The sequence below is a fragment of the Carettochelys insculpta genome, chromosome 28 (assembly GCF_033958435.1).
Source record: "Carettochelys insculpta isolate YL-2023 chromosome 28, ASM3395843v1, whole genome shotgun sequence".
Classification (NCBI taxonomy): domain Eukaryota; kingdom Metazoa; phylum Chordata; order Testudines; family Carettochelyidae; genus Carettochelys; species Carettochelys insculpta.
The window spans coordinates 6,022,724-6,050,050 of record NC_134164.1 but is presented as its reverse complement, the minus strand read 5'-3'; the positions used below and the strand labels follow the sequence as shown (position 1 = coordinate 6,050,050).

At 63.2% G+C, this 27,327-nt stretch overlaps 3 protein-coding genes across 7 annotated transcripts in view; 2 read left to right on the top strand and 1 right to left on the bottom strand.

Annotated features, from left to right (window-relative positions):
* The first annotated feature begins 8 nt into the window (after positions 1-8).
* Positions 9-15,494, top strand: LOC142002670 (serine/threonine-protein kinase 17A-like). The gene is made up of 7 exons (XM_074978959.1): positions 9-270; positions 7,398-7,610; positions 12,334-12,478; positions 12,680-12,806; positions 13,143-13,191; positions 13,739-13,918; positions 14,221-15,494. The coding sequence occupies exons 1-7, from the start codon at positions 140-142 to the stop codon at positions 14,498-14,500; spliced, it is 1,125 nt and encodes a 374-aa protein (XP_074835060.1). The 5' UTR covers positions 9-139; the 3' UTR covers positions 14,501-15,494.
* Positions 15,495-18,111: 2,617 nt separating this feature from the next.
* On the top strand, positions 18,112-21,817 carry LOC142002527 (uncharacterized). The gene is made up of 2 exons (XM_074978704.1): positions 18,112-18,574; positions 21,411-21,817. Exons 1-2 carry the CDS (start codon positions 18,112-18,114, stop codon positions 21,590-21,592), a joined length of 645 nt encoding a protein of 214 aa, XP_074834805.1. The 3' UTR covers positions 21,593-21,817.
* A 1,260-nt stretch (positions 21,818-23,077) lies between these two features.
* ATP6V0A1 (ATPase H+ transporting V0 subunit a1) overlaps positions 23,078-27,327 on the bottom strand; it is a 53,380-nt gene continuing 49,130 nt past the window's right edge. For 4 of the 5 annotated variants that reach the window (XM_074978990.1, XM_074978992.1, XM_074978993.1 and 1 more), the window contains exon 21: positions 23,079-27,321. In XM_074978990.1, the coding sequence (XP_074835091.1) occupies positions 27,228-27,321 (94 nt within the window). In that variant the 3' untranslated portion in view covers positions 23,079-27,227. Of the gene's footprint in view, positions 27,322-27,327 lie in introns of all 5 variants that reach the window. The other variant, XM_074978995.1, reaches the window with a different exon arrangement.

Here is a 27,327-nt window from a genome sequence, read left to right as displayed (position 1 = left end):
GCCGGGCCGGGCCGGGCCGAGTCAGACTCGCTGCACACCCCGAGCCACCTCGCCTGGCCCCGGGCCCGCTCCCGCCCCCGCCCCCGCCCCCGCCGCCGGCCCGGTCCCCGCGCCAGGGCGCCCCGTCGGGCTGGGCAGCATGAGCCGCCCGGGGATGGCCGCCCGCCCGCAGGACCAGGACCAGGACCAGGGCCGCATCCGCAGCCGCATCCGCATCCGCACGGAGCGCTTCGCCGACAGCTACGCGCTGCTGGGCAGGGAGCTGGGCAGGTGAGCTGGGGGGGACCGGGGGGCCTGCGCCCCCCCTGCTCCCCGGGTTTCCCCGCGCCCCCCTGTGCTCCCCCGGGGTTCCCAGGCTAGGGACCCCTCCTCAAGGGACCCTCCCCTGGCCGCTCTGCGTGTCCCACTTTGTAGGTGTGTGGGGCCGAGTGGGAATGTGGGTCCGCAGGTTGTGTGAATAAACTGTGTGTGTGTGATTGTGTGTCCGTGGGTCACGCTGTGTGCGTTAGCATGTGTCTGTGGCCCAGGTGTTGCTGTGTTACTGTGTGCCAGTGGCCTGGTTGTCACCGTGTGTGTGTTACTGCATGCCAGCAGCCTGGGTTTTGCTGTGTTGCGTGTGTGCTTTTGTGTTGCCGTGTGTCAGTGGCTCCGGTGTTGCTGTGGGTGTCATCATGGGTGTGTGCGTATGTGTTACTGTGTGCCAATGGCGCTGGTGTTGGTGTGTCACTCAGTGTGTGGGTGGGTGGGCTACTGTAAGCCAATGGCCCGGGTTTTGCTGTGTTGTGTGTGTGTGTGTGTGTGTATTACCATGTGCCAGTGGCTTGTGTGTGTGACCATGAATGTGTATTACTGTGTGCCAGTGGCCCGTATGTCACTCTGTGTGTGTGTGTGTGTTTGTGTATTACCATATAGCAGTGGCTTGGGGTGTCTCTGTGTGTGTTACTGTGCGTGTGTATTACTGTGTGCTAGTGGCCCAGCTGCTGCTGTGTTGTGTGTGTATTTATATTACTGTGTGCTGGTGGCCTAAGTTTCGCTGTGTGTGTTACCATGCGTGCGAATGTTACCATGAGTCAGTGGCCCAGGCGTCGCTGTGTTGTGTGTGTGTGTGTGTGTGTGTTACTGTGTGTCAGTGGCCCAGGCGTCGCTGTGGTGTGTGTGTGTGTGTGTGTGTTACCATGCGTGCGAGTGTTACCGAGCGTCAGTGGCCCAGGCATTGCTGTGTTGTGTGTGTTTGTGTTACCATGCGTCAGTGGCCCAGGCGTTGGGGGTGTGTGTGTGTGTGTTTGTGTTACCATGCATCAGTGGCCCAGGCGCTGGGGGGGTGTGTGTGTGTGTGTGTTACCATGCGTCAGTGGCCCAGGTGTTGGTGTGTGTGTGTGTGCGTGTTACCATGCATCAGTGGCCGAGGCGTTGGGGGTGTGTGTGTGTGTGTGTGTTACTATGCGTCAGTGGCCCAGGTGTTGTGTGTGTGTGTGTGTGTGTGTGTGTGTTACCATGCATCAGGGGCCCAGGTGTTTTGTGTGGGTGTGTGTGTTACCATGCGTCAGTGGCCTAGGCGTTGGGGGGGGATGTGTGCGTGTGTGTTACCATGCGTCAGTGGCCCAGGCGTTTTGTGTGTGTGTGTGTGTGTGTGTGTTACCATGCGTCAGTGGCCCAGGCATTGGGGGGGTGTGTGTGTGTGTGTGTTACCATGCGTCAGTGGCCCAGGCATTGTGTGTGTGTGTCTGTGTGTTACTATGCGTCAGTGGCCCAGGCATCGCTGTGTTGTGTGTGTTCGTGTTGCCACGCGTCAGTGGCCCAGGCGTTGGGGGTGTGTGTGTGTGTGTTACCACGCGTCAGTGGCCCAGGCGTCGCTTTGTGCATCTCCCTCTGGGGAGGAACAGGCCGAGAGCCTCTCCCCCAGCTGTGAGCGGAAGTTGGCAGTGGGCTCCCAGCCTGCGGTGGGTTATGTGTGTCGGCTCCTGCAAGCCCACACCGCTGGTGTCCACGTGCGGTGCCTGGAGAAAGGCCTGAATTAAGCTGCCTCCTTGGGTGACCCACCCCAGCGCCGCTGAGGCAGGAGCTCCGAGCCCTGCAGGCTGTAGTGCCGTGCTTGGCTGAGCACCAGGGATGGGTGGGGGTGGAATCACCAGATGCTGCCAGGCCCTGGGGTTTGTCTCTCGCTGTGCTGCCTGGGGCCGGGGTGGGGAGCCCGCCTTGCTGGCACCTCCTGTCTCCTCAGCCGACCCCACGCCATGCCTGCAGCAGGGAGCCAGCCTAGGGGGTGAGGGGAATGCCCCTCACTGAGACCTCCCGCCCCTCCCAGGCATCAGATCGCCCAGCGGGAGACATGGATAGGGTCTGTCCCCCTGCACTTCCCTTTGCTGGGGTTTCGGGCACTGGCCCAGAGGACCCAGCTCGGGCCGGGGAGGGGATGGAGCAAGGGAGATACAGCAGCTCGTGGGGGACAAAGAATCTCTCTTGTCGCAGGTACGCACAGCCGCACCAGGGCAGAGAGCCCTCGCCCCCAGGCAGAGATCTTTGTACCCCTCTGTGCAACCCCCCCGCTCCAGGCACTGTCCCCCAGAGACCTTCCCCCAGCTTTGCCAAATGCTGCCTGGACCCCAGCCTTGGTGGCTGCTCGGTGTTGGGGGGTGAGGAGGGATCTGGTTGCAGGCCCCCCCCCCCCGCAGCATTTCAGTGCTCTGCAGGCAGCTGGAAGCTGAGCTGCCGTGCGGTTTCTTGCTCAAAACAGGTCGCTTGCTGCTTGCTGATTTCCTGCTTGCAGGCAGGAGGCAAATCTGCGGCCTGGGCTCCGGGCGCGTTGCAATTGCTGCGGGGGGGGCTGAGCGGGCAAGGTGCCCTGTGTGTAGCAGGACCAGCCAGCAGCACAGCATAGCACTCTAATTGGCAGCTGCCCGCACTCTGAGAGCAGCTCTGCGTCCCCAGTGCTGAGGCCGGAGCCGGTACCCACCCCGGCTATCTTTAGCAGCAGTGTGCCTGGAGGAGGCTATTTCAGTGCTGGAGCCTGGACCGAGATGTGTCCTTTCGCCCTGTCTGAGCCAGCGGGCCAGCTGCCGTCTGCGCTCGCCCCCACCTTCCCAGCCGGAGCATGTCACCCTGGGTGCCTGCTCTGCCTGGGCCCGTGGCAAGTGGCTTCCAGCTGGGGGCCAGAGCAGCCCAGATGTAGCCCCTTGTTTCTGGCAGGGCCATTTGATGCTCCTAATCACCGTCCCCCAGTATCTGTATCCCGGCTGCATTGTCTCCTTCCGGCCTCTCAGCAAAGAGAGATTCCTCATGCGACAGCTGGGGACTGAGGCCCAGATACATTAAGGGACTCAGCCAAGGTCAACAGGAAGACGGTGGCAGAGAGGGAACAGGCCCTCCAGTGCCCAGCCCACTGCACAGTCCTTGTACCACCTGGGCAGGCAGAGGGCCACTTCATGGGGGCTGTGCCGTGCCCCTCTACCCCAAGCTGCAGTCCCTGGGGTCTTCCGGTTCCCCAGACATGAGATCTTCTGTGCCTTCCCAGTCTGACCCAGAGCCCCCTCTCCACACCCCCAGGCTCCCTAGACAAGCTCTGCTGGGACCCCTTGGTCCTGATTTAAAGCCTTCCCTTCCCCAGGTCCTGCCTGGCTCTCCAGCAGGGCCGGCTTGTCAGGCTGAGCTGGGCTGAGGTGAACCACACCGGTTCTGATGGGGAAACGCCTGCCCCTGCTCCAGGGCTTGGGCCCAGATACCACCGGGTGGCCCCTGTGAGCCAGTCCTAGGAGCTGGGCCCTCCTGGGCTGTGCCATCTCCATGCCCATCCCCTGGCACTGGCTCGTCTGACCCACTGGGAGCCCAGTTGAACAAGGAGCTGGGAGCGGCCTGGCCTGGGCATGGAGGGAAGCAGAGCCCTGGGGGGGAGGTTGGGGTTGGGCTCCCCCTGGGGTGCTCCCTGCAGCTGCCCCTCTGGCTTTGGGACCCCCCGCCTTGGAGGCAGGCAGCTCATTCCTGCCTGGGCAGAGCCTGTCTCATGCCCAGATGGGCACGGGGCACCCTGAGGGGGAGCCCCACAGCGTGGGAATGCAGTGGGGGGTTGGGCTCTCGGCCCTGGCAGCTGGGGTCCGGTTAGGAGCACCCTGCTCAGCTGGGCCAGCCCTGCCCTGCCCTGCTCTGCTGGGGCCACGAGCTCCCAGCGGACCCCAGGGTCTGGCCCCTGCCCCACAGCTCCCATGGATCTCTGTGCCAGGCTGGTGGGATGCCCTCGTGTGGGGGGCTGGCAGGAGCGGGTCTGGTGTGGGGGGTGAGAAAAGGACACCAGGGGGGAGGGGAGCCCAGCGCTGGGGTGGCTGGGGGCTGTAGGCTGGGATCGAGGGGTGGCAGAGCTGGGGGTGGGGAAGCCCAGAGCTGGGGTGGCAGAGGGCTGCAGGCTGGATGGAGGGGGACTGGCAGAGCTGGGGGTGGGGAAGCCCAGAGCTGGGGTGGCTGGGGGCTGCAGGCTGGGATCGAGGGGTGGCAGAGCTGGGGGTGGGGAAGCCCAGAGCTGGGGTGGCTGGGGGCTGCAGGCTGGGATCGAGGGGTGGCAGAGCTGGGGGTGGGGAAGCCCAGAGCTGGGGTGGCAGGGGGCTACAGGCTGGATGGAGGGGGCTGGCAGAGCTGGGGGTGGGGAAGCCCAGAGCTGGGGTGGCTGGGGGCTGCAGGCTGGGATCGAGGGGTGGCAGAGCTGGGGGTGGGGAAGCCCAGAGCTGGGGTGGCTGGGGGCTGCAGGCTGGGATCGAGGGGTGGCAGAGCTGGGGGTGGGGAAGCCCAGAGCTGGGGTGGAAGGGGGCTGCAGGCTGGATCGAGGGGTGGCAGAGCTGGGGGTGGGGAAGCCCAGAGCTGGGGTGGCAGGGGGCTGCAGGCTGGATGGAGGGGTGGCAGAGCTGGGGGTGGGGAAGCCCAGGGCTGGGGTGGCTGGGGGCTGCAGGCTGGGATCGAGGGGTGGCAGAGCTGGGGGTGGGGAAGCCCAGGGCTGGGGTGGCTGGGGGCTGCAGGCTGGATGGAGGGGTGGCAGAGCTGGGGGTGGGGAACCCCAGGGCTGGGGTGGCTGGGGGCTGCAGGCTGGATGGAGGGGACTGGCAGAGCTGGGTGCAAGAACCTTCCAGCTGGCATCCTCGTCTTTTTACAAGCGTTACCCTCCAGAAGCTGCCAGGGTCTCCGGGTTTGGGGCTCCACGTTCTGATTCGGGGCCATTTCCAGACTTTCTGGGGCCAAGCAGCTGTCGGCCGAGGGGGCCCTGGGAGCAGTCAGGGGGCGCGGGGCTGAGCCGTGTCGGGCTCTGCAGGGAGCCAGCTCTCCAGCTGTGTGCGGTGCTGACAACAACTCCGGGGCAGGGGGGGCGCGGGTCTCATCGGAGCCTGCCCAAGTCTATCACTGTCCTCACGTCACCCAGGCCCTGGTCTCTGCATCCTTTGGCCTGGCGAGGGGCGGCTTGGCAGCTGGGCAGCACCCCCGGACCACAGGCATGGTTAACTCCCACCAAGGGCGTGGCCGGTGGGACCTGGCTGGGTGGCCTGTGACGCGCCAGCTGACCCCTCGGTGGCTGCTGCTCACTGGGAACAATTTGCTCTGGTTTCATTCAGCTTTTCCCTGGAGCCGGCGAGGCGAGGCTGGGCCAGGGCGGGGAAATGGCACTCGGAGCTCAGGTCCTGCTGGGCCTCGGCACTGGCTGGCGCAGGCTGTGCCCAGGGCTGCGCCCAGGCCTGGCACGGTGTGGGGCAGGGCAGTGCTGAGGTCTGTGCCCGGGGCTGCTCAGTGCCAGGAGGGGGTGCTCCGTGCCAGCTGGCACAGCCCCGTCCCTCTCTTGCAGCCACGTGGTGGGCTCGGGAGGGCTGGGCCGGGGCTCTGCTGGAAGCTTTGGCGCCGGAGCAGGGAGGTTGTGGTGAACGTGGGGAGGGCGCTGGGCCCCTGGGAGCTGCTGGGTCAGTCGGGACCCAGGCGCGTGGCACCAGGGAAGTGCCCGTGGATCTCCTGGCTGCTGGAGCAAGGCAGGCACAGCGCTCGGGGAGCTGAGCCCGATGCCCAGGACACGTGGCTCCCATCAGGCAGCTGGGTCATGCTGAGATCCCAGGGACGCTGCTCCCTGCCCAGCAGCCCCTGCCCCTGCTTGGTGGCTACCCTCCTGGGGGGCAGATCTGCGGGGCGCTCCCCCGGCAGGCGGACGGGAGGGGCTGCGTGGTTTGCTCCTACTCCACCCATACTGCTGGTCCCTGGCACCCGCCAGTCCCAGAGCACAGCCACGGAGGGGTGGGTGGCACGGCTGGGCCCCAGCGGCATGGGCTTGGGTGGCATGGCTGCGAAATGCTGGGCACCCTCGTTGGCATCTCTGGGGTCAGGCCGTGGATGTGTCTCTGTGACTGGGAGCGGGAGGCCCTGGCTCTGAATGTGCTGTGGGTACCAGGGGTGCCGGGCCTTACCCCTGCTCGGGCTGGTGGGAAGCACAGGGGTCTCTGCAGTGCTGGGGCTGGGGTGGCAGCCGAGGTGTGTGATGCCTGGAGGGACCACGCGCTGTGTGGGTGCAGGCCCTGGCGGGGGGGTGATCCCATGGGCCTGTCTGGGCCAGCACCCCACCGCCTGGCTGCTCCTTCACCTCGGCCCTGTCACTGGGTGTGGGGGGTCCCCAGGCCCTGCCCCCCAGCCGCAGGCAGACGTGACTCTCGCTCAGCAGGGTGAGCAGGAGGGTGAACAGGCGACAGGGACACGGGGAAGAACAGACTTGTCAGCACAGGAACCAGAAGCCGTCAGCACCGTCCAGCTCGGGGAGAGGGGCCCAGAGGGGGTCCCTGAGCCGGACCCTGGCCCCCCTTCCTCCCTCTCCAGCCAGACCAGACTGCCCCACTCCACAGCCCAGCTCCAATTCCAACCAGCCCGGCGCCTTCTCCCGCCTTTGTCCGGTTTCCTGGGGAAGAAAGGGGTCACCTGGTTGTGTAGGTCACAAAGAGCTTGGCCCTCTGTTGTGTACAAGGGAGACATCATCCCCCCCAAACTCCCCTCACCACTAGGCACTGCTGCTGTGCCTAGGGAAACTGAGGCACCACCTGGTGTTACAACAGCACAGTAGGAAACACCTACAGCCTAACCATGGGAATAAAATCCTCCGCCCCGCCCCCACTCAGACCCCTCCCAGCTTTCTGCAGGCCACCTGGAGCAGCCGCTGGGGCTTTTGCACAAAAGGGGCTGCTCTTTCACCAGCTGCCGTAGACAGGGGGGTGGACCCCGGGCTGCCCCTCTGAGCAGTGGCAGGGCCCAAGGTCGCATCCCTGTTTAGAGGCGGAAGCTGCAACTTGTTCGGGCTCTTGTGGGAGCCGGGCCCTAGCCGGGCAGGGGGCAGAGGGACCTGATGGTGGTGGGGCCCGGGCCAGCCCGTGCTCAGGCCTGGCGGCTGCTCTCCACAGGGGGAAGTTCGCGGTGGTCAAGAAGTGCCGGGAAAGGGCCACGGGCCGGGAATTCGCAGCCAAGTTCCTGCGGAAGCGGCGCAAGGGGGAGGACTGCCGGGCCGACATCGTCAACGAGATCGCCGTGCTGGAGATGGCTTCCTGCTGCCCCCACGTGGTGGGGCTTCATGAGGTCTATGAGACGCCCACCGAGATGGTGCTGGTCCTGGAGTGGTGAGTGCTGGGTGGAGGCGGTAGGGTCCTGAGAGCCTGGGCCCCGACTGGTCTCGCAGCCGCAGTCCTTCCTATGTGCCCCTGCTCTGCAGGCTGGGTCTATGGGGTGGTGGGTCGGCTTGGGCAGGGGCACATCCCCCAGCAGGGGAGCATGGCTGGGATGCGGCTGGGGCTGGGGGGGAGGGTGATCACGGCCCTTCAGCCACGGAATTGCTTCCCCAGGGTGCTAGAGCAGCCTCCTTGCGCAGTGCCAGCAGGACACCCCCCGGCTGTGCCCACGTTGGGGCACTGGCCGCTCCCCGCCCTGCTCAGCACCCCGACACCTGCAGCTGGCTGCCGCCACTGCCCTGGCTGGGGCTGAGCAGGGCAGGAAGTGACTTCAGCAGAGCGTGTCTGAGAAACGGCCTCAGCCCCGTTTCTCAGCTCCCTTTCCGGGCAGCTGTTGTGCTCGGGGCCGCATCCTGCCCACATGGCTCTGCCGCAGGGCTCCGGTTTCCTGTCGGAAGCCTCTCTGCGCCAGTCTGGGCTGGCTTACCAGGAAAGGGCCCCAGTGGTGCTGGGACAGTGACGTGGGGATGGGAGCTGCAGGGCAGAAGGGACTCTGGGCAGGGGACAGAGCAAGGTGGACCCTGCGCTGTCGGGGGCAAGGGCTGGTTCTGGGCTCGGCTGCCGTGCTGCAGTGGGAGAGGAGCCCTTGTGCTGGCAGGGCCTGAGGATGGTCCCCCCATCCCTCCGCAGGCTGGAGGGATCCGCAACCAGGAAGTGCTGGGACCAGCGTTCCCTGTAAGCTAAGCACATGGGCTGGTACCCAGGGGAGATTCAGGTGCCCCCCAGATGATTAGCAGAGCACCCACAGCCGGCAGCTTGTGTTTCTACAGGTGGCGCACATTTGTCCATGCCTTGGTGCACATAACAAAATTTATTCTGCATGTGGATAAAATACATTAGTGGGACCCAGTGCAGCTGCTCCCATCTCGCTCTTCGCTGTCTCAGGGAGACACAGGAGGGGCTGGGCTGGTGCTGGCTGTGGTCAGCATGGGGCCATGGGCATGGCTGAGTATCTGGGTAATGAGAAGGCTGGGCATGGATGCTACCTTGCCATCACCCCCCAGGCCAGTTCATTACACAGCGCTGCCTGGGCAGCTGGGGGCCGCCCTGTGCAGGTGAGCAAGACAGGAGAAGTCATTCTCCTCCACTCTGCGCCGACCCCAGTGGGAGTGTGTGTGTCCAGTTCCAGGCCCCACTTCAAGAGAGATTGGAGAAAGTCGGGAGAAGGGCCACAAGAATGATTAAAGGTCGAGAGAACATGAGCTGGGAGGGAAGACAAAGAACGGGGCTTGTTTAGTTTAGCAAGGAGAAGACGGAGAGGGGACATGACAGCGGTTTTCAAGTAACTAAAAGAGGGTCACGAGGAGGGAGAGATATTGTTCTTCTGGGCCTCAGAGGATAGGACAAGGAGCAACAGGCTTAAACTGCAGCAAGGGAGGTTTAGGTTGGACATTAGGAAAAACTCCCTAACTGTCCGGGTGATCAAACAGTGGAATAAATTGCCTGGGGAGGTTGTGGAATCTCCATCGCTGGAGATATTTAAGAGCAGGTTAGACAGAAACTGATGAGAGCTGGTTTAGATGGTGCCTGGTCCTGCCATGAGGGCAGGGGACTGGACTTCATGACGTCTCGAGGTCTCTTCGGGGTCTAGTGTTCTGTGATTCTATGAGAACCCGTCCCCCGGGCATGCAGGCAGAGAGAGAGGCTCGCAGCCCCACTGGGTTTTTCACACAGGACTTGGGCACCTCGGGCAGGTGGATGGGTTCTGCTCCCCGTTCGATGCATGGCTGCTCTGGGAGGCGCGTGGGCGCTTGTCTCTGACACGCGACGTTCGCTCAGCACCTGGTTCCCAGAAGCAGCCGGTGGTTTTGTGCTTGTGTTTCTGCGCCCGGCTGGGGAGCACAAGCCCGGCTGTGGCTGTGATCTGCTCGCACTACAACCACAGGCTCTATCCGCACGCTCCAGCCTCGCACACACCCCCAGCTCCTGCACTGGGGCAGGGGAGCCCCAGGTGACAGCAGGCCCCACAAAGGACCAGAGACGGGGAGGGACCAGCCCAAGGTCCCCCGGCAAGTCAGGAGTAGACCCAGTCTGCGCCGCTGCCCCCTGCGTCTCCTAGCGCGAGAGCCCCAGATCTGGGGAGCAGTTTTTCCTGGGGCGACTGATCCACAGCTTTGCCCACCCTGGGCTCTGGCCTCAGTTATAGGTGTCTGTACAGCGCCAGCTGCTGCTGCCACGTGGCTGTGCTCAGACACACCACGCCAGGGCACCTGCCCTGCTCTGCTCAGCCTGCCCCCTCCCTCCCCAGCTCCACGTGGGCTGTGGCTGCTCACAAGCCTCCCTCACTGGCTGAGTGGGGCACTACAGGCAGCCCGTGGCTCAGGCTTCCAGCTGCATCTCTTGGCATTCGGTCCCCTTCTGGGGTGAGGAACCTCCAGACAAACCCAGGGTGGGCAAAGCTGCACCTCCTGCCAATCTCCCTGGAGATCCCTTGCAGGCTCTGGGTCCCAAGAACCTCTCTGGAGTCCCCGGACAGCCTGCTGCAGCCCCTCACTCGGGGGGCCTGGCCTGGCCAGCTGAGCCAGCCTTCCTGTGTGGTTCCTCTGCTCACAGAGACATCGCAGCTCCGGCAGGGACACTACCGCTGGGATCCCAGCCAGCTGGTGCTGCCTAGGGGCACCTGAGCCCAGTTCCCTTTGAAGGGCCAGCCAGGCGTGATGGGGTTAGCTCTCGCGCAGATCACGGCCTGCAAAGGGGAAGGCGGAGGAGAGGACCCTGGGGTACCCACCCATCCTGCTGGGGGCTCACTCCAGGGGACCAGGGCTCCGGTCCACTCGGAAGCTGTAGCTGACCCTGGCTGGTCCCATGGGTGCAAGGCCCTGGTTCCTGCAGGCCAGCCCCTGGCTCCCTGCCTGCCTGGCTTCACAGAGCGTGGGGGTCCCCAGGCTCTGCCTCCCCATCCCCAGGCAGACGTGACTCTCGCTCAGCAGGGAGAGCAGGAGGGTGATCAGGCGACAGGGACACAGCGGAGAACAGACTTGTCAGCACAGGAGCCAGAAGCCGTCAGCACCGTCCATCTCGGGGAGAGGAGCTCAGAGGGGGTCCCTGAGCTGGACACTGGCCCCCCTTCCTCCCTCTCCAGCCAGACCGGACTGCCCCACTCCACAGCCCAGCTCCAATTCCAACCAGCCAGGCCCCTGCTCCCGCCTTTGTCCTGTTTCCTGGGAAAAAGGTGTCACCTGGTTGCCTAGGTTACAAAGGCCTGGAGGCCCCTGGCCTCCTTGTGAGAAGTCATCCCATTGAAAGCCCCTCACCACTGTGCCTAGGGAAACTGAGGCACCAGCTGGCATTACTACGGTACAATAGGAAACACCTGCAACCTAACCAGAGGGATAACCCCACCCCACCCCCCTGATTTCATCACACCTGAGCATTTCTGCCACTGCAGCCCCTTCCCGGCTGGCTGGGGAAGAGCCCCCTGGGCTTGTTGGCTGTTTGGTCACTGGCAGAGGCTGGAGGGCGTCCTGTGCTCGCAGCTCCCTGCTGGGCTGCGGAGACGTCCCAGGCACAGAACCAGCCTGGCAGGGCCCAGGGACGTGCAGCAGCCTGCTTGCTGCAAAGGAAGGGCAGTGGGCTGGAGCCTGGGAGGGTACAGCTGTGGTCAGGGAACTGGCGAGTAACTGGCTCTGGGCCGGGAGAGCGAGTTGCCAGGAGGTGGCTCCTGGGGTCTGGTGGTTGCTGGTGCAGAGGGAGGGGTTGGAGCTGCTGGTCGTGTGTGCACTGAGCCCAGGCGGGCGTCTGAAGCTGATTCCCCCGGTGGGTACTTGCCGCAAATGGCCTGTCTGTCCGCGCTCGCAGGCCCTGCCCAGCAGCCTCAGGAACTGCACTCTGGGGCCGTGGCGGTGGGGCAGGGCCCAGCCCTGATGTGCACAGAGAGGAGGCGGGTTGACACCCGGTGCTGGGGGGCAGCAGGGGCTAGTGATTAGCACCAGGCTGCGCGAGGGAGGCTGGGGTTCAGGATGGAGGATCAGGGTGAAGCTGCTGCGGGAAAGGGGTGTTAGCGTGGGCTGGGTGAGGGGCACTGTCCTCTCTAGCCCGGGGTCAGCAACTTTTCCCAGGCCGAGTGCCAAAATTCGACCCTTTGACCTCTGGGTACGGCCTGGTGGGAACAGAGTCACTAATCGTCCTACCGCTGACAGCTTCATAAATGAATGAAGAGGCCGAGCTTTACCGCGGAGGCTGGGGTGGGGAGCATGAGCTGGTCTGTTGTTAATCCACAAGCGGCCTGGCTTTGAGGCAGCTCCCACCTCATGTGCTGACGAAAATCGGCATGGGCGCCGCTCTTGGGGGCTGCTGACACCCCCCGCCCAGCCTTTTCCATCCATGGGCAGAATAAATTTTACGTGCACCTCGCAGGGCGGGCGCGGGTGTCTACCACCGCTAGAAACGCAGGCTGTCGGCTGTGGGCGCTTTGCTGATCAGCTGGGCAGCCCCGAACCTCTCCTGGGCAGCTGCTCACGCGCGCAGCTTCCAGGGACCGCTGCTGGGGGTGGCAGGGGCCAGTGTGTGCTGGGGAGGGCAGGTTAGCATGTGGGGGCACTGGCTGGGCATTTGCCAGCAGGGGTCTGTCTCTCCGCCCGCCCCCCACCACTCACCTGCTGCCCCCATCCCTCAGCGCGGCCGGCGGGGAGATTTTCCAGCAGTGCGTGGCGGAGGAAGACGAGGCCTTCACAGAGCAGGACGTGATCCGGCTGGCGCGGCAGATCCTGCGTGGCGTCGCCTACCTGCACCAGCACAACGTCGTCCACCTGGACCTGAAGGTACTGGCGAGGCCAGGCAGGGGAGGGCGGCTGTTACCCCTCCATGCTGGGGTTGGGGGAGCAGAGTGCCAGTCGGGCCAGATGGCCACAAGTGACTAGTTCCCTAGAGCTCCCGGCAGCCTCCCCAAGCCGGCTGGCGTCGCTGCTGGGGGGAGTGGGGCTCCCTGCCCTCTCGGCTCATGCCTCACTCCCGCCCCATAGCCCCAGAACATCCTCCTGACCAGCAGCAGCCCCCTGGGTGACATCCGCATCGTGGACTTCGGGCTCTCGCGCTGGGTGGACACCGGCGGGGAGGTGCGCGAGATTCTGGGCACGCCGGAGTACGTGGGTAAGTGGCACCGTGGCGGGCGGCAGAGCCCGGGGGCATGGGGGGGGCATGTCGATCCGGTGGGCGCAGGCGTCTGCGGTTGTTGGGCCGTGTGCTCGCCGGGCTGACTCTCCCAAGTGCCTGGGATCCGTCTGTGCCGTGTGCCCCAGGGCCCTGGCACCTTCCAGCAAAGAACAGGGACTGGGCAAGCTCTGCCCACCCGTCCAGAGCCCGCTCAGCTGCTGCCTCCTCCAGCATCTCCCGCTGGCGTGGGCGCCCTCCTTGCCCGGGGGCAGAGGTGCTGGCGGAGCCTGGTGCCAGCAGCCGCATCCGTAACTCCTTTGTTTCCCTTTGCAGCCCCCGAGGTCCTGAGCTACGAGCCCATCAGCACAGCCACCGACATGTGGTAGGTCTCGGTGCCTCCGCTCGCTCCTAGGGCCACATGCCAGCTCCAGGGCCCAGGGAAGGAGCAGGGACACGGCCCATGGGGGGCTGGTGCTTGGAGGTCCTGGTGGTGTCCCCCAGCTGCAGGTCACCGGGGAGCTGCAGCGTTCGCTCACGATGCAGCAGGCGTGCAGCCGAGGTCCTACTGGTCCTGGCAGGGGCCCTCCCCTCCCTGCAGCTGCTCTGCCCCTCAAAACTGCCCTGCTAAGTGGGGACCCAGGGCTGTGGCCCCTCCGTGCCCCCCAGCTGTGGGGCCAAGTCTCAGTGTGTGGGGTGATCCCGGGAGAGGAGCAGGCGGGGGGTGGGGAACCTCCCCATCCAGGGGGGCCAGGCTCAGCCTGGGGAGGGGCCAGGAGGTGAGCGCAGGCAGCTGGTCTCCTGGGTTTGGTGCCTTGGCTGCTGCATCCCCTCCTGTCACCCCAGGCCCGGCAGCTGGTGCCGGCGCCGGCAGGAGCCAGACCCCTGCTCACAGGGCTCCTGCTGGCTCTGACGCGGGGGTCTCTCCCCAGGAGCGTCGGGGTGCTTACCTATGTCATGCTGACAGGCGAGTCGCCCTTCCTGGGCCCCACCAAGCAGGAGACCTTCCTGAACATCTCCCAGGTGAATGTGCAGTTCCCGCCGGACGTCTTCCAGGGCGTCTCGGAGCTCGCCATCCACTTCATCCGCTCCCTGCTCCTCAAGGACCCCAGGTACCCGACGCTGCCCCCGGCTTTGCCCCGCAGGGGTTGGGGTGGAGCCCTGCGAACACGTGCTCATCAAGCCTGGGGCGATCAGCCTTGGAGCTGCATGGGGGGCGGGGGGGACTCATCCCGGTTCTGCTGCCTGCCCGGGTGGCGCCTGGGGGTCCCTCGAAGCTGCCCGGCTGCAGGGGTGCAGGTTGAGAGGCTGGGCCGGAGCCCCAGGGCTGCCCTGCCGGGGGGCGGTGCTCAGGATTCTCTGTGGCAGGGCTCCTGGCTGGGAACTCTAACCTCTCTCTCCCTCCCCACCGCAGAAAGCGGGCCACGGCAGAGCAGTGCTTGCAGCATCCCTGGCTGGCCCCGGCCCCGGCCCCAGAGCCGGCGTCCCCCGTGCAGGCTGAGCCGGGGCAGGCCACAGCTGGCAAGGGCAGCAGCGGCCTGGAAGAGGACGAGGAACTGGTGCTGGTGGCCTCCTACGCAATGCCCTGCCCCTGCTGGCAGCTGCAGGGGCTGGAGGTGCGGGACGCGGAGCTGGCTGGGGGGCGGAAGCCATACCCAGCCTTGCAGGAGATGGCCCAGGAGCTGGTGTGCTGAGTCACCCACCCGCCTGTGTGCCCTCTGTCGGCTGCCTTAGAGAGCAGCCCACTGGACTTGCCCCAGGCCTGTGGGAGCCTGCGCCCGCTGGAGCCGGGGCCCATGGAGGCGAGAGGCCCGGGCACAGCTTGGCCTGGGTCCCTGATGGGCGGCCAGGCTGCTCTGCCCCTACGCTGCTTGTGTACGTCGTGCTGAGGGAAGGGCTGAGCCTGCCGCCGGGGTGGCGTGGGTCCCTGGGGGGAAGGGGAGCCCCACCGGGCCAGTGCGGGGTCGGGGGAGTCTTTGGGGAGCCGCTGCCCTGCACGCCGAGCCCCTGCAGGCTCCAGAGGAGACACACGGCCGCAGCAGAGCCCAGGGGCGACTGCAAAGGGGGGGCCCAGTTCCCAGGGGCTGCGCCGGGAGCCTCCCAGTTCAGCCCAAAAGGTGCAGCAGCTTCTGGAGGTGGGCGCAGGAGGCTCAATAGGGCAAAGGCAACTTCAGCTCTGAACCCAGGGAGCGCCGGGGGGGGGGTGGCCCTGCCAGTGGGTGCCGGGGCACCGGGCGGCCCCCTCAGCCTCTTGTCGGGCAGGGACAGGCCCCGCCCTGCTGGGGCAGCTGACTCAAGCTTTGCAGCTGCTTTCGAACTTAGCAAATCCTTCGCCGCCCCTCTGGGCAGGGAGGCAGCAACTCACTTTTCCGTGCCAGCCTGCTGCACCCGGCTGAGCCCTGGCACCGGCAACGGACAATACCACCAGCTCTCCAGTGACGGGCTGGGGCCCCTGGCAGGGACCCTTCGTGCCGTGGCACCAAACCGCCAGGCAGGCAGCACCGCCGGGACTCTGGAAGAGCTGTGAACAGGGAGCTGCCACCTGCAGCTTCTTGGGCTCCCTCCCCGCTGCAGCCTCGGGGGCAGGGGGAGCTGGCTGTGCCTGGCCCCAGCCAGGAACGTGCACCTGGGGGGAGCTGCTTGGCACCTGGTTGCTTCGTTCTTGTTAAAATAAAGTATTGAAATGTCTATCTAGGAAAGTGTTCGCTCCTCCCCCCAGGGGGGCTAGGGCGGGTTACCCACTTGCTAGGGCCCAGGGGCCCCACAATCTCCCTGGGCACCTTGGGGCCCTCAGCTCCGCCCTGAGATTTAAAAACCCAAGGGCCTGAGCAATCCCTGCTGGGGGCAGCCAGGCCCTGACAGCTCAGGGGTGGTGGAGCTGCCGGCATTGCAGCCTTACCCGCCCCGCAGCCTGGCTTGGCTGTCCCTGGGGCAAACCCCACAGGAGCCTTTTAACCCTGTTCCTGCCCCCATAGCCCTTGGGCCAGGGCCCACTGGGAGCTGCTGCTATACCCAGCCAGCTGGGCTGTGAGCCCCTTGAACTGCCCCCCTCGCCGCTTCTCTGCTCAACGTGGTGCAGCTCTGTGCCCAGGGACCCTGTGCACAGCCGGGGGCAGGATGGCAGGGGGACTAGGCTAGGCCCTGCTGTGGAAGATGCTGCCCCACAGCGTCTCTGCTGCCACCTAGTGAGCGCTTGGCTTGGTGTAGGCCTGATCCCTGGCTGCAGGGCTGCTTGCCCCTCGCTGGGGTGTGCCTCCAGCCCCTCACCCTAGCCTGGTCCAGGGCCTGTGGCAGCAGAGGTGGGACAAGTACTCAGAAAGTTACTTGAGTACAATTGCGAGACGGGCGTATTTTTACTCAAGTAGTTTCCCAGAGGGCTGCCAGTGTACTGAAGTGCGTGCACACCAGCTCTATTTTTTTTACTCAAGTACCCAGCAGCGAAAGCAGGTGCGCTTTTACTCAAGTAACTTTGTGTGGCCTTGCCCGCACCTCGGCCCTGGGCCAGCCGACGGTGAGCAGCTGCAGCCTGGGCCCGGGGAGCCCCCGGCCTTGGCTGATGGCTCAGCCTTGGGCAGGCTATGGGTGTGCAATGCAGGCTGAGCCCAGCAGAGGGCACTGCAGCACCAGCTGGGGGGGCCTGGGCCAGGCTGGGGGTGTGTGTGTGGGGTGGGGGGGGGTGTGCACGCACAAACTCTGCCCTGGGCACTGCCATGGGAAGCTGGGGGGGGTCAGGGTTACCCCAAGGACAGAGCTGGGGTGTAGGGGCCCTGCGGGCCTGGGGCAGGACCTGGCACGGTGCAAGCAGGGTGGCCGACCTTCCGGGGAGGACACCAGGACCAGCCACTGCTTGGCCAGGGTCTGCTGGCTGCTGCACAAGGGCCAGGGCTGCAGCTGCTGCAGGCTGCCCCCCCCCCCCCCACACACACACACTGGGGGCAGAGGTGCATGGGCAGCCATGCGGGGGGGGGGGGGGGGAATGGGGCAGCCAGCTGGAAGGTGAGCAAAGCCCTCCAACTGCCCCTGCGTTTACAGCCTTCTTGGCACTGTGCCGCTCCCCCCGGCCTTAGGCTGTGGTGGGGTCAGTCCTCGGGGGGGGGGGGGGGGGCTGCATGGGTGTAGGGCTGGCCCCAGGTAGCCCCCTAGGCTTGGAGTTGCTGGGCAAGGTTGTCCCAGGTCTTGTGCCTCCCCCACTCCCAGCAGCATGCCACAACCGTGCCTGGCTATGGGTCTGGGAATAGGGGTGGGGGCTGCCCCTCCTCCGGGGTGCAGGGCCCCCCCCCCGCCCTGGTAAGGGCTCCTGTCCCCTTTTAGCAATGGGGGGGGGGCTGGGCACCCTCTGCCCCCAGCACAAGTGCTGCAGTGTGGGCAGAGCAGGGTAAAGACTGGGGCTGCTGCCCCCGTTTGGGGGGGGGCACTGCAACCCCCCCAGGGAAGGGCCCGGGTGTGGGAGTGGTGGATACAGACTGGGCTATTTCCAAAGCCTAGCCAGGGCCGGAGCAGTGGCGGAGGAGGTCCCAGGAAGCAGCTGCTGGGGTTGGGGGCCACAGCCCGGTCCTGGGGAGGGGGGCTGCCGGAGGATAAGGTGCAGTGCAGGGGGTCCCCTGAACCCCATCACACTGGTGTCAGGAGTGGGATGCACGGCCCCCACAGATGAGCTCCCAGCAGTGGCTGACTGAGCACAGAAGGAAGGGGCCTCACAAGAGCCAGAGGTGGAACAGAGCAATTCCTGCAGCTGCTGCTGGTGAATGGATACCCCAGGAGACGGTGGGGAGATGGATTATACCCGACTCCTGAAGGCAGGGCTAGCAGGGCTGTGCAGAGAGAGGGGCCTGACCATGGGGCAGGCAACCAAGGCCCAGCTGGAAGAGAATGACTGATCCAGGGTGCCAGAGCCTGTCCCAGCAGGAAGTGGCCAGTCACCCTCAGGAAGCATTTCAGATTCTCCGACAGGAGCGGGGCTCGATGCTGTCAGACAGACACGGTGCCCACCAGGTCGTGCTCAGCTAGCGGTAGTTCATCGCGGGCAGAGTTCCCTGCCGCAAAGCTGTGACGGCTGGAGCTCGAGGTGAGATTAAAGGAACTGGAAGCCCAGGAACGGCAGAGGGAACACAAGCGCCAGGAACGGGAAAGAGAGCGTGAGCACGAGCGCCAGCTACAAGAGAGACAGCGGGAGCATGAGCAGGCCATGGCGGAGGCGAGAGGCCAAGAGGCCCCAGCTGCGGTAAGCAGGGAGAGGGCCTGGCAGCTCGGGGTGGCCATTCACTTGGAGACGCGCGTGCTGGCCCAGTGTCAGGACCCAGGGGACATGGACGAGTTCCTTACCACCTTTGAGCGAGCCTGTGAGTTGCACGAGGTTCCCCCAGCCAAATGGCTCCAACACCTCACCCCCTTGCTGGGCCAAAAGGCTGCAGCGGTGCTCAGCCAGCTGGAGGGGCTGCAGCCTGGGGACTATGAACGGGTCAAACAGACCCTGCTGCATAAGTTTGGGCTGACTCCAGAGAACAAGAAGAGGTTCCAGGAGGCGCAGAAGAGGCCAGAGGAAACCTATGTAGATGCAGCCTCCCATCTGAGGCACTACCACCAGAAGTGGGTGTTCAGGATGGGAGCCCAGTCTCTAAAGGACCTGGTCGAGCTGGCGGTCCTGGAGCGATTCTACGAGATGTGCTCACCTGACCTGAGGGTGTGGCTCATGGACTGGAGGCCTGGGGATTCACACAATGCAGGGAAACTGGCAGATGACTTCACAAACAGCCAGGCCAAGGTTGAAGGTGAGCCCCACAAAGAGAGGGAGTCCCGGAAAGACCGAGAATCTCAGAGAGACCAGTTCCTGACCGTATGACAGAGGGGACCACCTCTTGGGTGAGCCCAGGAAAGAGGGGCTGGCTACCCACCCCCCAGAGAGCCAAGCAGAGCCTGGACAGAGCAGCCAGCCCGAGGGACACAACAAGACCCGGGCTGTTATCACTGTGGGCGAAAGGGGCATAGATCAGCTCAGTGCCCCAAGCTCCCAGTCAGGTTGAGCAGGCCGGGGGGTCATGGAGTCAACTGGGTGAAGTCCCAGAAGCCAGAGGGGCTGGCGGCCAAGGTGGGTGGTGCTGACAGTGGGTACTTGGATTGGGCCGAGTCCACCCCACAAACCAGCTCCTCAGGGGTACCAAATGCTCAGAGGTCAGTTAACAGAGTGGGGGCGGCGCTGCCTCTGCAGAGCGAGTGTCTCACACCCCTCGAGGCAGACGGGAGAAAGGTCACGGGGTTCTGGGACACAGGCGCTGATGTAACGCTGGCCCAACCCAGGGTGGTGGCACCAGGCTGCATGATACCTGGTTCCCACCTGACTGTAACAAGAATTGACAGGACCCCTTTCAAGGTGCCCATGGCGAGGGTGCACAGCCATTTGCCAGCAGATGTACTGATGGGGGGTGACCTGGAGAACTGGCCAGGTGAACGCCCTCGTGCCCTGGTCTTGACCCGTAGCCAAAGAAAACGAGAGGTGCATTCCCCAAATTTGGGGATTGTGATGGGGTTCAGGGGTCCCCCTGCACTGCACCCTGTCCGCTGGCAGGAGAGACTCTCACTCAGCAGGTACAACAGAAGGTTTATTAGGCAACAGATGCCCAGTTTCTCACAGAAGCAACAGCATAGCAGCCAGAGACAGTCCTTCCAACCTGTCCTGGGGAGAAGACCCCGAGGGGTGCCCCTCTGGGGTGTAGCTTCCCCCTCCTCAGGCTGGCTGCCTTTCAGCTCTCCCTTTTCCTAGCCTCTAACTGCCACCCCCGATTCAAAACCCAGCTCAGCTCCTCCCTGCTCTTTGTTCAGGCAGAGGTGTTACCTGCCAGTTGTAGCCCCAGGGTCATCCTTAGCCACTGGGAGCTGCTGCTTGCCTCAGACATCCAGCCTGACTCACACATGCACTCCCCACACTCCATCACAGGGATACACGCCCAGCCAAAGGTACAGAAGCCACAGGGGCCAGGTTGCTGTACCTAGCCCATGATGTCCCGCTCGCAGGACAGCAGGGGATCCACCGCACCAGGGAAAGGTTGTTAGAAAACTTTTTTTGGCCAGGGATCTTTGCAGCGGTGCGTCGATATTGCCTGTCCTGCGATCCCTGCCAGAGGGTGGGGAAGACCCGGGACAAGGGGAAAGCTGCCCTGAGACCACTGCCCATCATGGGGAGCCTTTCCAGAAAGTGGCTATGGACATAGTGGGACCCTTCAGCAAGGCAACGCGTTCAGGGAAGAAATATATTTTGGTAGTGGTAGATTTTGCCATGCGATACCCAGAAGCAGTGGCCTTGACCTCTATCGACGCTGACACCGTGGCGGATGCACTGCTGTCCATTTTCAGCAGAGGGTGGTTCCCCAAGGAGGTCCTCACAGCTCAGGGGTCCAACTTCATGTCGGCCCTGCTGCAAAGCTTGTGGGACAAGTGTGGGGTCCGGCACACCCGGGCCACAGCCAACCACCCGCAGACCAATGGGCTGGTGGAGAGGTTCAATAGGACTCTAAAGCAGATGCTGAAAACCTTCATAAATCAATACCCCCGTGGCTGGGACAAGTACTTACCCCACCTGCTGTTTGCATGCAGAGACGTGCCCCAGGAATCCACGGGGTTCTCCCCGTTTGAGCTGCTGTACGGAAGGAGGGTACGGGGACCCTTGGACTTGCTCAGAGAAGAGTGGGAGGGGACGGCCTCTCCTGAAGGGGAGTCAGTGGTACAGTATGTACTGACCTGCTGGGAAAAAACTCACCGAGCTCATGGGCTTGGCCAGGGAGAACCTCTCCATGGCCCAAAGGAAGCAAAAGGTCAGGTATGACCATAACGCCAGGGCCCGAGCCTATGCCACCGGGACCAAGTGATGGTCCTTGTACCTGTGCGGCAGAACAAGCTGCAAGCAGCCTGGGATGGGCCCTTCAAGGTCAAACGGCTCAATGACGTGAATTATGTGGTGGAACTGTGGAACCGGGTCCACAGCCACCAGGTCTATCATGTGAACATGATGAAACCTTACTGGGACAGGGAGAACTTGGTGCTGGCTGTGTGCAGACACTGGGAGGGGCAGGGGGGATGATCCCTTGGTGGATTTGCTCACAAGGACTGGGGCCGGCTCCTTGCTGGAGTCTATTCCCCTCTCAGACCAGCTGACCCCTGCCCAACAGACAGAGATCAAGGTGGTGTTGCATTCACACCAACAGCTATTTTCTGACAGACCCGGACGCACTGACCTAGCTGTCCACCGAATAGAGACAGGCACCCATGCCCCTCTCAAGTGTGTGCCATTCAGAGTCACAGGGAAGACGGCTCAGGACAGAGCAGGAGGTTGAAGACATGCTGGCTCTGGGGGTGATTCAACCCTCCTCCAGCTCCTGGGCCTCTCCCGTGGTTAGTCCCTAAAAAAAGATGGGTGTCTTCGGTTTTATGTGGACTATCACAAGTTTAACGCCATCACTGTGTCAGCTGCCTACCCCATGCCCAGGCCTAATGACCTTTTAGACAAGCTGGGGGGAGCCCGTTACCTCACCACCATAGACCTCACCAAGGGGTACTGGCAAGCGCCATTAGACAAAGATGCCTGGCTCACATCAGCTTTCATTACCCCTGTAGGGCTCTACGAGTTCCTGGTCCTGCCCTTTGGCCTCAAGGGGGCACCCGCTACCTTCCAGCATCTGGTGAACCAGCGACTCAAAGGGATGGAGAGCTTTGCCCTGGCTTACATGGACGACATTTGCATCATCAGCCAGACGTGGGAGGACCATGTGTCCCAGGTCAAGCAGGTGCTGGACTGACTCCAGAAGGCTGGGCTAACTATCAAGGCAGGGAAGTGCAAGGTGGGGATAGCTGAGGTGACCTACCTGGGCCACAAGGTGGGCAGCAGCTGCTTAAAGCCAGAGCCAGCTAAAGTGGAGGCTCTCAAAGATTGGCCCACACACCAGATTAAGAAGCAGGTCCAGGCCTTCATTGGGATGGCGGGGTACTACCGGAGGTTTGTGCCCCACTTTAGCTCCATCACAGCCCCCCTCATGGAGCTGTGTAAAAAGGGAAAGCCTGACAAGGTGGTCTGGACCAAGCAGTGCCAAGAGGCCCTCTGTGCGCTGAAGGAGGCTCTGGTCAGGGCCCTAGTGCTGGCAAATCCAGACTTCAACAAACCCTTCCTGGTGTTCACCGATGCCTCAGATGTGGGGCTGGGTGCTGTGCTAATGCAGGTGAACGACAAGGGGGAGAAACACCCCATCGTGTACCTGAGCAAGAAGCTGCTACCCCAGGAGCAGAACTATGCTGCCATAAAGAAGGAATGTCTGGCCATGGTGTGGGCGCTGGGGAAGCTGCAGCTGTACCTGTTTGGATGGTGTTTCACCGTGTACACCGATTACTCACCCCTGACTTGGCTGCATCACATGAAAGGGGCCAAAGCCAAGCTCCTGCGGTGGAGTCTGCTCCTGCAGGACTACGACATGGAGGTGGTCCACGTCAAGGGGAACAACACCACCATAGCCGATGCCCTGTCATGCAGTGAGGGCCCCGAACTTCCCCAGGTCACCGGCTAAGTGACCCCCCTGAGTTCGGTCTGGAAGGGGGGAGAGATGTGATGGAGCGTGGGTGGGGGGGGGATGCATGTGTGAGACTCAGGCTGGATGTGTAAGACAAGCAGAGCAGCTCCCAGGGGCTAAGGATGACCCTGGGGCTATAACCTAGGCTGGCAGGTAACACCTCAGCCCTGAACAAAGAGGGTGGAGCCGAGCTGGTTTTGAATGGGGGGGGGGGTGGGGGAGGTGGCTGCAGTTAGAAGCTGGAGGAGAGAGGGAGCTGGAAGGCAGCCAGCCTGAGGGGAAAAGCTACACCCCAGCAGGGCACCCCTCAGGTTCCTCGCCCCAGGACAGGTGGGAATGACTGTCCCTGGCCGTGTCTACACGAGCCCCAAACTTTGAAATGGCCATGCAAAGGGCCATTTCGAAGTTTACGAATGAAGCGCTGAAATGCATATTCAGTGCATCATTAGCATGCGGGCAGCCGCCGCACTTCAAAATTGATGCGCCTCGCCACCGCACGGCTCGTCCCAAAGGGGCTCCTTTTCGAAAGGACCCCGCCTACTTCGAAGTCCCCTTATTCCCATCAGCTCATGGGAATAAGGGGACTTCGAAGTAGGCGGGGTCCTTTCGAAAAGGAGCCCCGTGGGGACGAGCCGCGTCAATTTCGAAGTGCTGCGGCCGCCCGCATGCTAATGAAGGGCTGAATATGCATTTCAGCGCTTCCTTAGTAAACTCAGAAATGGCCATTTGTGTGGCCATTTGGAAGTTTGGGGCTCGTGTAGACACGGCCCCTGACTGCTGTACTAATGCTTCTGTAAAAAACTGGGCATCTGTTGCCTAATAAGCCTCCTGTTGTACCTGCTAAATTAGAGAGTCACTCCTGCCAGGGGACAGGGTGCAGTGCATGGGGACCCCTAAACCCCATCACACCCTACTCGCCCGTGGTACCCACGGGAGGGCGGCTGGCAGCAGACAGGGGCACTGAACAGGCCAGGCACGGGCCCAACCATTTCTTGGCTCCAAGCAGCGCTCAGCAAGGGCAGCGTAGCACCCCAGGAACAGAGGGGAGGAGGCGGAGGCTGGCTCAGCAAGTGGGGGGTGGCTGCAGGGGAAGGATGTAGCAGCACAGGCCTCAAGGCCTGTTTGCAGGGCCCCGGGCCGGGGGCGGGGACAGAAGAGGCTCAATGGGGCGATTTCCTCCCCCAGCATGGCCTTTCAGGGAGTCACCACCCACAATGGGAAGACATGGTGCAAGGGGCTCCCCTGGCAGGTGTGACAGCCCAGAGCCCAACAGTGGGCAACCGGGCTCCAACTCCCCTCAGGAACCCTGACTGAGCCAGGTCACACCATCACTCCTGTGGGGTGGAGAGAGGGACAGGGCCAGCCAGGGGGCCCAGCGGCTGGAAGAGCAAAGTGCCTGGAGCGGAATGAGCAGGAGCAGAGTTAGTAAGAAGAAAAGGGGGCAAGAAGGGACCTGACTGTGCCTGGGGCACTGAGAAAATCCTCCCAAGTGAGCTCATATCCACAGCTCCAGTCTGCACCTACCCGCACAGCCCCCAGGGCACAGCCAGCCCAGGATGGAGCACATTGCTGGAGAGATCCCGGGGCCACCTGAGCTCTGCTCCCCGTGGAACGAGATGCTTTCCTGTCTCAGGCCTGCAGTGGGGCTCAGGAGAGAGACAGCCCTGGTGAGCTGGGGTCCAGCTCCCTGCAGGGTGGAGGGTGAGGCCCAGAGAAGTCCTCCTCTTTGGAGCTGGGCCCATCTGCCCCGCCAGAGAACAGAGGCAAAGTCAGCCCAGGCCTGCTCAACAGCAACCCCCGCAAGTGTGATCCATGAGAATACCACAGGCAGGAGGGCCAGGGGCCCAGCCCCCCCCCACTGGACGGTGCTGATGGCTTCTGGTTCCTGTGCTGACAAGTCTGTTCTCCGCTGCATCCCTGTTGCCCCATCACCCTCCTGCTCTCCCTGCTGAGTGAGAGTCACGTCTGCCTGGGGACAGGACACAGAGCCTGGGGACCCGCCCCCAGCCCTGCGTGACAGCAGGGTTGGTCCCCAGCTTGACAATGCCCAATAGCCCCCAAACCGCTGCTGGAGTGGGGCAGAGCAGGGCCCCAGCTGGAGAACACAGGGCCCTGTGCCTGAGCAGCGAACCCAGCCAGAGCCCTGGCTCTGAGAAAACTCATGTCCTGGGCTCACAGCAGGACTCATCTGTCATCCCCCCATGGGCTTCCAGCACTACCCTACCTGTGGTCTGAGCCAGTCAGCGCCTCCTGGGCCGCCCCCCGGCCCAGTCCAGAGCAGCACCCAGCTGGGGGTGGGGAGGTGAAGGGCCTGCGGCTGAGGATGCTCCCGGGAAGGAAGGAAGGAAGGAAGGAACGCAGCCAGCTCAGGAGATGCGCAGTTCCAACAATTTAATGTGCGGGGGGTACAGGTGCACACAGGGCCAGCAGGGTAGTGAGGGGCACCTCGTCCTGCACCCCCCCCACCCCCCCCTGTAAACAGCAGCATGTAAACGGACAGGCGCCAGGGCCGCAAACCAGCAGGCGCCTCCCCAGAGCCCCCGCACAACAGCGGCTCCTCCCAGGGAGCCGTGACACAGGACAACTGGTCCCTGGCTGCCCGCGAGCAGCCCAGCGGGGCCAGTGGGCCTGTGCGTATCAGTGCTCTGGCAGCCTGGGAGAAGCCACCTGAGGGCCCATTTAAAACGATTCCAGTCACTGTTGCAATAATATCCATTTATACCCCGCCTCCCCCCAATCCAGTGCATCTACGAGAGCAGCCTGTGCACAACCACAAACGTCACAGCTGCAGAGGCTATTTACAATGGGAAGGGCAAGTGCCTATTCACATCCAGCACGAGGGAAAAGCACCCGCCGCCCTGGGAGTAATCCCACTGAGACCTGGTTCCCACCCAGGCCCTTCGCAGGAGCCTCAGGCTCCCTCCCCACGGGGCTGGCTTAGGCAGGACGAAAGCAGCTGCCAAGCGGTTCAGACCAGCAAGCCAGGGCTCTGCTTTTGAGGCTCTGCGGGGCCACTGTGCCGTCGAATGCCTGATCGGATGCCAGGAGCAGGCCAAACCTCGGAGCCCCTGGCATCAGATTTTAGTAACTTCATTAAGCACTTGTCTAAGGTAGCTGGGCACCAAGAGCCCATCGTTCTGCCACACCTCGAGAGCAGGGAGTGCACTGTCCAGGCCCCTCTGCTCTGTGGGGAGGGGAAGAACACTGTTTCACGTTGTTTTGGAAAAGTCACTGGCTGCCTTTGCGCTTGGCCTCCGCGTCCCAGCGAGACAGCACCATCCAGCCCAGCCCCGCCCCACGAAGGGCGGAATTTTCAGACCACGACGCCCAGAGCTACTGCGAACAGCCACAGCCTTGGCCGAGGGGGGCGGATCGCATAGGAGCTGGGGGCTCTGGGGTCAGAGCAGGTAACCCAGGCTCCCTGCACAGCACATAGGTGACAGAAGGGAGAGAAACACCTTCACGGCTACAGAGTGCAGCTCCAGTAGGAACCAAACCACCACCCAAGCTGCTTTGCTTATACCACTAGGGGCCATTAATTGCCATGTCATCTGGTCTTCCCCCAGCACCTGGCCCCTCATCAGCTCTAAGCAGGACTCTGGTGCTGGCCTAGGCACAAGGTCTCTGAATACAGGGCCTGGCTCTGGAGGTCAGCTGGAGATGGGATGCTGGGGGAGAAGGGTTTGGCCTCCCAGGGAACGGAACATCTCCTAGACCTTCTGGGCTCCCCACTTTGCCAGCAGCACAAACCGGTTCTGAGATAGGGTGCCAACCCCAGGCCCAGGAGAGGAACCAAAACCATGCCCTGGCCCACTGTAACAGGCCAGTCGTAGGGTGACCTGGGCACATGTGGATTTGGGCTTCTGGGGAGCTCAGAAGCAGGTAAGAGCTCTTTGCAGAGAAACTGCAGCCCCCCCAATCTAGCCACGCAGGGTGCTGGGTTGGGCTGAGGCAGAGAAGTGACTTGGCCTTTGGGCAGGAGGGCCTCCTGTCTCTAGCAGAGGAGCGGCTGGGTGCCATTTTAGGTAAGTGAGGAGCGCATAGACCAGGGTGAGCAAGTTCTGGGCACAAGCCTCAAGGGTCTGGTTTGGGAAATGCCAGCACATGGCTGAGGAAACAAGAGACCCAACACCATGGGCTGCGAGCATAGGGCTGGGGGGAGCAGGTCAGACCCCCCTCTGCCCAGCTCCCTGAGCACCAGACAGCTGGCTCAGAAACTGCAACTGCAGCTGGAAGGAGCCAAGGTGAACTGATGAGAGCTGGGGGAGGCAAGCGGGCATCAAACCAGGAAGCAACAGAACAGCTCATGCCTGCGTGGTATGACCACGGCACATGTGCAAGACACAACAACAACTGCTCTAGGTGGGCATATGGCCCCAGCTTCCCCCAAGAGCCCTAGGGGCTCTGAGTTTAGTTAAGCAGAGGCAGCAAAGACACTACACTCTCCCCTCTGTGCTGAGCCAGGCCTGGGCAGGGCGACATTTGCAGGTCGCTCTAACGCAAGAGGTGGCGGTGTTTTCCCCAGACTGGGGGAAGCAGCTCATTAGTGTACAACGGCATAAGCCGAGCCATGATTAAATACACCCCATCCAGACACTTCCTATACACCCCCCTATTGCGAACATGTACTGCACTCGACAAGTGGCTCGCTAAGAAAGCGGTGCTGCCAAAGTGAGCTCGGCTAAGCTCTCTACGGCGTCGGGCACAGCTCTCAGCCGAACCGGGGTCTGCACTATTTCTCAGCGTAAGCATATCACAGCGAGGGAGCTACACACAAACCTTTCACAACACCAAACACACAGGGGACAAGGGTTAACCACCGCACAACACACCACTGTTCGGGTAACACTGCTCAGGCAGGCCGACGAGGTTTCTAATCCTCAAATTTTCCTTCGCGGATGCTGTCAAATGAAAATGGGAGGAACTTGAATCCAGTACCCGTGTAGAACTTATTCTGGAATTCAACCCTGTAA

Bases quoted from the DNA above. Each gene is read 5' to 3' on its own strand.
- LOC142002527 (XM_074978704.1), top strand. From the start codon at position 18,112: ATGGACGAGTTCCTTACCACCTTTGAGCGAGCCTGTGAGTTGCACGAG. The intron at 18,575-21,410 runs GTGAGCCCCACA...TTACCCCTGTAG, and splicing joins CAGCCAGGCCAAGGTTGAAG to GGCTCTACGAGTTCCTGGTC.
- LOC142002670 (XM_074978959.1), top strand. From the start codon at position 140: ATGAGCCGCCCGGGGATGGCCGCCCGCCCGCAGGACCAGGACCAGGAC. The intron at 7,611-12,333 runs GTGAGTGCTGGG...CCCATCCCTCAG, and splicing joins ATGGTGCTGGTCCTGGAGTG to CGCGGCCGGCGGGGAGATTT. The intron at 13,192-13,738 runs GTAGGTCTCGGT...GTCTCTCCCCAG, and splicing joins AGCACAGCCACCGACATGTG to GAGCGTCGGGGTGCTTACCT.